This window comes from Penaeus vannamei, chromosome 34, assembly GCF_042767895.1.
Source record: "Penaeus vannamei isolate JL-2024 chromosome 34, ASM4276789v1, whole genome shotgun sequence".
NCBI classification, from domain to species: domain Eukaryota; kingdom Metazoa; phylum Arthropoda; class Malacostraca; order Decapoda; family Penaeidae; genus Penaeus; species Penaeus vannamei.
In genome coordinates, this window is record NC_091582.1 from 9829194 (window position 1) to 9836693 (window position 7500).

General features: G+C 35.4%; 1 protein-coding gene across 1 annotated transcript in view; it reads left to right on the forward strand.

The window, feature by feature from the left end:
• The first annotated feature begins 1760 nt into the window (after window positions 1-1760).
• Window positions 1761-7500, forward strand: part of AP-1mu (adaptor protein complex 1, mu subunit) — a 6429-nt gene continuing 689 nt past the window's right edge. Inside the window, exons 1-10 of the mRNA XM_070113653.1 lie at window positions 1761-1902; window positions 2257-2367; window positions 3132-3266; window positions 4313-4422; window positions 4923-5067; window positions 5268-5458; window positions 5612-5690; window positions 5882-6112; window positions 6300-6425; window positions 6599-7500. The exon at window positions 6599-7500 is cut by the window's right edge and continues 689 nt beyond it. Coding sequence (XP_069969754.1) covers window positions 1861-1902; window positions 2257-2367; window positions 3132-3266; window positions 4313-4422; window positions 4923-5067; window positions 5268-5458; window positions 5612-5690; window positions 5882-6112; window positions 6300-6425; window positions 6599-6697 — 1269 coding nt within the window. The 5' untranslated portion in view covers window positions 1761-1860 and the 3' untranslated portion in view covers window positions 6698-7500. The remainder of the gene's footprint in view (window positions 1903-2256; window positions 2368-3131; window positions 3267-4312; window positions 4423-4922; window positions 5068-5267; window positions 5459-5611; window positions 5691-5881; window positions 6113-6299; window positions 6426-6598) is intronic.

Sequence of the window (7500 nt, forward strand, 5' to 3'; positions counted from 1 at the left end):
ATCCTTGAAACCATAGTAGCTTAGGTTCGTCTGATGTTTCTTTATGGCTCATACAGATAGGTAATTTTCCATCTTAATTAATGTTAGATTTTAACAATCAATATCCTCATGGGACAATATACAGAATAAGGTAGTTGCTGAGTTGGGTAGTAGAACATATATGAAATGAAAGAATACAAACCAAGACAATTTCCTTCTATAGCAATATTTGTCTAAATGCTTTCTAAAGGTGCTATGTGTAAAAGAACAGAGGTGAGAGCCCAATTTTAGCTAAGTCACTCATCTTGTTTACATGTCGAGAGTAAACACTGGACTGACTGCAAGCACTCATTACTGCAGTATGTCAAGGAGTTTGTGTTACTATGCTCTTATATTTTGTTAATCACCTTTGTCTACTGTTCCACATCTATGCTTTCAACAGCCTTTATTAATGTTGTTATATCTCATTTACATGTTTTAAGATTTATTGAAACAGTTTTGTATGAGAATTGATCCGAAGAACCTTCTGCTCATGTGCATATGTACATTTCTAGTCGCCAGTTTTGTTGGGAGGATTCCCAGCCATTCTATGACAGAAGGCCGGCAAGAAATGTTTAGTTTTCTTTGGTGCGTTGATTCTGGATAGTATCAGGACCCCTTCCTTTCCCATTGCAAATGCCGTTTGCATCTCTGATATTATCAAGGGTTTATAAAAGAATGCTGACCTATACCTAAGTGTAAATGTTATGAAGGAGGCAGGAAGTAGATAATACTAGTTGTGATGCATTTTTTAAATTGTTTTCTAAAATTATGTTTTGATGCTCTACAAGACCTACACATATTCATCTGATGAAGAACTCTGTCTGTCTGTCTCTCTGTCTCTCTGTCTCTCTGTCTCTCTGTCTCTCTGTCTGTCTGTCTGTCTGTCTGTCTGTCTGTCTGTCTGTCTGTCTGTCTGTCTGTCTGTCTGTCTGTCTATCTATCTATCTATCTATCTATCTATCTATCTATCTATCTATCTGTCTGTCTGTCTGTCTGTCTGTCTGTCTGTCTGTCTGTCTGTCTGTCTGTCTGTCTCTCTCTCTCTCTCTCTCTCTCTCTCTCTCTCTCTCTCTCTCTCTCTCTCTCTCTCTCTCTCTCTCTCTCTCTCTCTCTCTCTCTCTCTCTCTCTCTCTCTCTCTCCCTCCCTCTCTCCCTCTCTCCCTCTCTCCCTCTCTCCCTCTCTCCCTCTCTCCCTCTCTCCCTCTCTCCCTCTCTCCCTCCCTCTCTCCCTCTCTCCCTCTCTCCCTCTCTCCCTCCCTCTCTCCCTCTCTCCCCCTCTGTGTGTGTGTGTGTGTGTATGTGTGTGTGTGTGTCTCTGTGTCTATGTCTATGTCTATGTCTATGTCTGTGTCTATATCTATGTCTATGTCTATGTCTATGTCTATGTCTGTGTCTGTGTCTGTGTCTGTGTCTGTGTCTATGTCTATGTCTATGTCTATGTCTATGTCTATGTCCATCTCTGTGTGTCTATGTCCATCTCTATGTGTCTATGTCTATCTCTCTATGTCTATGTCTATATATCTATGTATCTATGATCTTGCTATAACTGAGGCTAAAAAGAGACTATAGGCCTACTTTGAGTGGCTGTATATCCTCACTTACTACAAGCATGAATGGATGCCATATGGTTAGAACATTTTTTTTAGCAAATGTTTATATTGTTTCCTCTGACATATGGTAATGGTCGAGAATTAAATGTTTCACCTCACCTCAAAGGATACCCATGCAAGTATAATGTCATATGCTCTTCATTACATGTATTTTTTTTCTCTTTCAGATCTTGGAGAGTGACATGCAGTAAATTTTATGATATTTTGTTAGGATTCATCAATATTCAAGATGTCTATATCAGCGATATACATCCTTGATGTCAAGGGGAAGGTTAGTCAGTCTTAATTGTGTTAAATTTGTTGTTCAGGTGAAAAGTCAGCCTGAGAATTCAGAGGCTAGGTGGTATGCTATATGATTTTGTTATAAATCTTGTATTTCCCCTCCTCCCCTCCAAAAAAGATATGAATGCAAATTTCATGGACCATTATTTATGTATAATTTGTTGTTAGGTTGTCTAAATTCACTCAGAATTTACATACATATAAATAGATTTTGCATTAGGTGCTATACCATGGATATAAAATGCATTTATACATTGATGAAGGGCTAAAAGATATTTCTTTTCATAAATGAATTCTTTTAGTTGCTTTTAGACACCATTTACTATATCTTGATGTCCTGCAGGTGTTGATATCCCGGAACTATCGTGGGGATATTGACATGGGCGTGATAGAGAAGTTCATGCCTCTGGTCATGGAAAGGGAGGACGACGGCAACATGGCCCCCATTGTTCAGGTGAGTTTGGTTTGGTTTTGGCTAGATAGGTTAACGAAGGATGAGGATCAAATTCAAGTTGGGGTGGTACTTGCTAAGAATGAATTAGACTTAGCCACCTATTAGAATTTTGTCTGTTAACCCCAGAATTTGAGTTCTTTCCAGAAACCATTGTGAATGAATTCCTTATAAGATGTTATTGTTATTAATTGTCAATCTCGGATTCCTTCTGACTTTTTTCTTTGTTTGTTTGTTTCTTTCTTTCTTTCTTTGTTTTTCTTTTTCTTTTAACATGTGGAGCTTATTTTATATTGTGTTCACTCAGATTGTGAATACTAAGTAGTATGAAATATTTTATAATTTTTGTTAGATGTTGCTAAGTATACTCTCTTCAAAAGAATGTTATCTTGTTCACTTTCTAAATACTAAATGGATTCAGATTGTTTACCCCTCAGCAACTCTATCAAATTTTCTTCACTAATTTTTTATGCAGCAGAGATTTGGTTAGATAAAGCCCATGTACTAACTTTATTATAAATTTTGTTCTATTTATATCTTTTATTATCTTATTCTTGCATAGTGATTGAGAATAAACTACAAGTTGAATAGGTAGTGTAATGGATAAAGGTCGTCAAATAAGAACATCTTTTTAGGGCATGAAAATTACATATATTGATATTATATATCGATATATCTCCCTACCCAAGTCCTCAGTTTATTAGATATTTTCAGTATACCACTTGTTAAATTATATGTTGATTGAAGATATTCAATTGTTGTTCCAGACTCAGGAGGCTACGTTCTGCTTTGTCAAAGTGAGTAACTTGTATGTCGTCTCCGCAACGAGAATAAATGCAAATGTGACTCTGGTTTTTGCCTTTCTTCACAAGCTGGTGTCAGTTGCTCAGGATTATTTTAAGGTATGTTTGTCAAAGATTGTTTTTCTTTTTAATGAAAACATGATACATGAGTGTTATTGATTATTTTTTTATGATTATTACTTTATGTATACAATTATTTTAACCCATTTTTGCAGGGGACATGTATTGTTGACTATAGTTTTCATTTAGGAACTTTTATTACTCATAGATAATTCCACAAGTGCTCAGCCACAGAGGAGCCAAAGTAGTAGGCCTTCTTAACATCACCTGATTTCTGCCCTCCTGGAAGTTTTTGGGAAAATGTTTTTTCTAATGCTATTAATGTTTTCTTTATTTTTTGATATAGTATATTAATATTATTAACAATACTAATGGCAATAAAAGCTAACAAATAATCTTACAGGAAGCCATGGAAAAGATAGGTAGAACTAGTCACTGATCTATGTGTAGAGTTAATAGAAAAAAATAAGATAAAATAGAATAAAGACTTGGACACAGCATGCATTTTTACCATCCTGGCATCAGTGGGTTAAAGTTGTTGTGGATATCATCCAAGGACTTGAAAAATCTTACATTATGTTAGGTCTCCAAGCTTAATTGATATAAAGGTCATTATGAATGAATTGGGTTTGATGTAGTAGGAAGCAAGTGCAATTCGGTCTGAAAAGATTTAATGAGTGCTCAAAGATGGTTCAGCACAGATCATCCAGAACAGACTGAAGTTTCTCATTAGATTTCTGGATCACCCAACAGTGGGAGTTACAATAGTCACAAATGAAAGGAATCTAAGTTTCCTGAAGCTAAGGGATGACTTTAAGAAGAGGGAAGGGGGGAATTTTGTGTTATTTTAGTTTGAATATAATCTTGTATTGAAAGCTGATGTATAGAATTATTAAATTTGTCAGATTGATTAAAAGTATTAAGGTATAAAGTTTCATTTTTGATAATAATCTTTATATAACATGTTTTCTTTTCTTTTTCTGTACAATCTGTGTCATCAGATTCCCTTCATTCTGCTTTCTTATTCTTTTTCTGTACAATTGCTAATGCGTTGATAAAACCTCCACCTATCTGAACCTCGGCAGGAGCTGGAAGAAGAAAGTATCCGGGACAATTTTGTTATCATATATGAATTGCTGGATGAATTGCTTGACTTTGGCTACCCTCAAACCACAGACGTCAAGATTCTGCAAGAGTGAGTTTTTGTGTGTTTGTTTGAGTGAGTGTGTCAGGGTAGTCACTGAAAAACAAATTTTGTATGTGTGCATGATTAAGATAAGAGAGTAGTAAACTGATTACCATATGTATGTAGATATTTTTTTCTCTCTTTTTAAGAAGATACTTTTTTCAGGTTTAGACCATAAATGAATATTGTAATGTATGTATAAAGATGATGAAGATAGGAAATACTAAACTATGACATTTGGGACCATGCTAGACCTCTCCTCTGATGGAAAAAATAATGTAATAGTTTTTCCTTCTGACTAGTCTAGTTATTATTTGTATATTTTGTGATGCAAGATACATATGTATGTTACTTTATACATGTTCTAGTTACTCTGACTTGTCAAACAATGAAAAAAAAAGTTTTTTAGACTTGTATCACATTATTCAGAGTTCAATAGGGACAGGTGTCTGTGTGAAATGAATATTTAAAAAGTTATTATTTGCATAATATTTTATTTTTTCTACTAGGTACATCACTCAAGAGGGTCACAAGTTAGAGATTGCTCCTCGACCACCAATTGCAGTAACCAATGCTGTCTCGTGGCGGTCTGAAGGAATTAAGTATCGCAAAAACGAAGTATTTCTGGATGTTATTGAAGGTGTCAATCTCTTGGTAAGTCATTTTTGGTATGTTGCTACATATATCTTTAAATCTATGTGAAATCATTGCAATACTGTCCTTATTTCTTTCATATGAATTTATTTAATTATGATATGTTTCCATTTATAAGTTACATGTATTTATGTGTTCATCAGTATATGAAAGTTGTTACTCCGTGATTCACAAATGTTTGATTCATTTTCTGTTCCCAGGCGAATTCTAATGGTAATGTGCTACGTAGTGAGATTGTAGGCAGTATCAAGATGCGAGTGTATCTATCTGGAATGCCGGAACTGCGTCTTGGGCTCAATGACAAGGTTCTGTTTGAGTCCACTGGCAGGGGCAAGAGCAAGAGTGTGGAGCTAGAGGATGTCAAATTCCACCAGTGTGTCAGGCTGTCCAGGTTAGCTGATTTAGTTCATAGTTCACCTATCCAGGTTCCTTGTATCTATATTTCATATCTTGGAAATAAGAACAAAAAAAAAAGATTGGAAAGTGGTTTTCTCAGATTTTGAGTTTTTATATATTATTTACAATGATTTTTTCTCCTTGTCAGGTTTGAGAATGACCGTACTATTTCATTTATTCCCCCTGATGGGGAGTTTGAACTCATGTCATACCGGCTGAACACACATGTAAGTTTTTTTCCATTGTCAGATGATTGTGATAATATTCAGCTTTAAGATTTGACTGCACTCAAAATTTCTCTTCATACTGATTTATATTTTTTACTTGTAGATGTTTTTATCTTTTTGTTATGGGACATTGCCACAAACAGGAGCAGAACAACTGTAATAAAAATACTGATATGAAATATAATCCTCAGGTAAAGCCATTGATCTGGATAGAATCAGTGATTGAAAGGCATGCACACAGCCGAGTGGAGTACATGGTCAAGGCCAAGTCCCAGTTTAAGAGGCGGTCAACAGCCAACAATGTGGAGATCATAATTCCAGTCCCCAATGATGCAGACTCCCCTAAATTCAAGACTTCAGTAGGATCAGTAAAATACACCCCAGAAAAGAACTGCATTGTGTGGACCATCAAGTCTTTCCCGGTTTGTATAATGATCATCCAAAAAGCTTGTTGTTTTAGGACATGATTTGGCTGTTGTCATTAATGTTGTTTTGACATTTAGCTTTTCATGTAGTTGTGATCAACAAATGCTGCTATTTCAAGGTATCTGTTGATCAGACAATGTAGAAGGGTAGAGGGCTCATAACTTGTTTGTATTTTCTCAACAGGGTGGGAAGGAGTACCTAATGAGAGCACACTTTGGACTTCCAAGTGTTGAGTGTGAGGACTCTGAGGGAAAACCCCCCATCCAAGTGCGCTTCGAGATCCCTTACTTCACCACCTCAGGGATCCAGGTGAGACAATGGCCATTGAGCACTTCTTAGACTTTATATTGTGTTATAGAACATGAATTCTTTGTAGGATTGTTTTATTCTTCCAATATTTTTTCTCTCATCCCTACCTCCCTCCTTTACTCTTCCCCTCTTCTCTCTCAAATACACTAAATAAACATTTGTGGTTCTTCCAGGTGAGGTACCTGAAAATTATTGAGAAGTCCGGCTATCAAGCTTTACCATGGGTGCGATACATCACCCAGAATGGAGATTACCAGTTAAGGACACACTAGAGAAAAGCATTACACTAGCAAGCCTTTGTTTCTTGAGGTAACAGAGTGTATGATGCCTTTGTGTATTGAAGGGTTACTGCTGAACAAAGAATAAGCTTGTTGGAAAAGTTATTGGGAGAAAAGTCTGGGGGCCATATAGTGACCATAAATAATGTCCTTTTTTTTTTTGTTTGTTTGTTATTCAAAAGTGTAATGATGATGAGAAATTCTATTATTGAGATGTCAGCTGCATTGGGCTTCTTTCTTACAACTGATAAAAATGTTTTTGTTATTAAAATGTTTTTCTTATATTTAGCAATTCATAAGGCAAATAATCGTTTAATTTCTACTTGGTATTTCTTTTTCATTTGAGTCTCTTGGCATCTCTGGTAACCGTAAGAATGAAAAAAAAGGTAAAAAAATTAAATCCAAAACTCCAGTGATTTGTATTTGGAATCAGCTGTGCATTTAGCTGATATTCATATATGACTTTGCTCTGTAATTTTCCCAATTGATGCAAAGGATATTTTCAGTGGAAGTATGTGGAGAGTTATAAGATTTGTGTTGATTACATTCCATATCTTTCAGCCTTTACCAGTGTCAGGAGGACAACTATTTAGAAACATTTTATATTCTGAAGTGTGCATAAAAAACAGATTTTGCAGTCGTGTTTAATTAGCTTTAAGGAAATTTTCACAATTGGCTTCATTCACAAAGGGCTAGACAGATTGTTTATTAAGTTATAATTATTGTAGTTTTTTCCTCATTGTTTACTAACAAGAGAGTGGATCTTGCTTCATATTTAATTATTTTGAAAGCTTTAG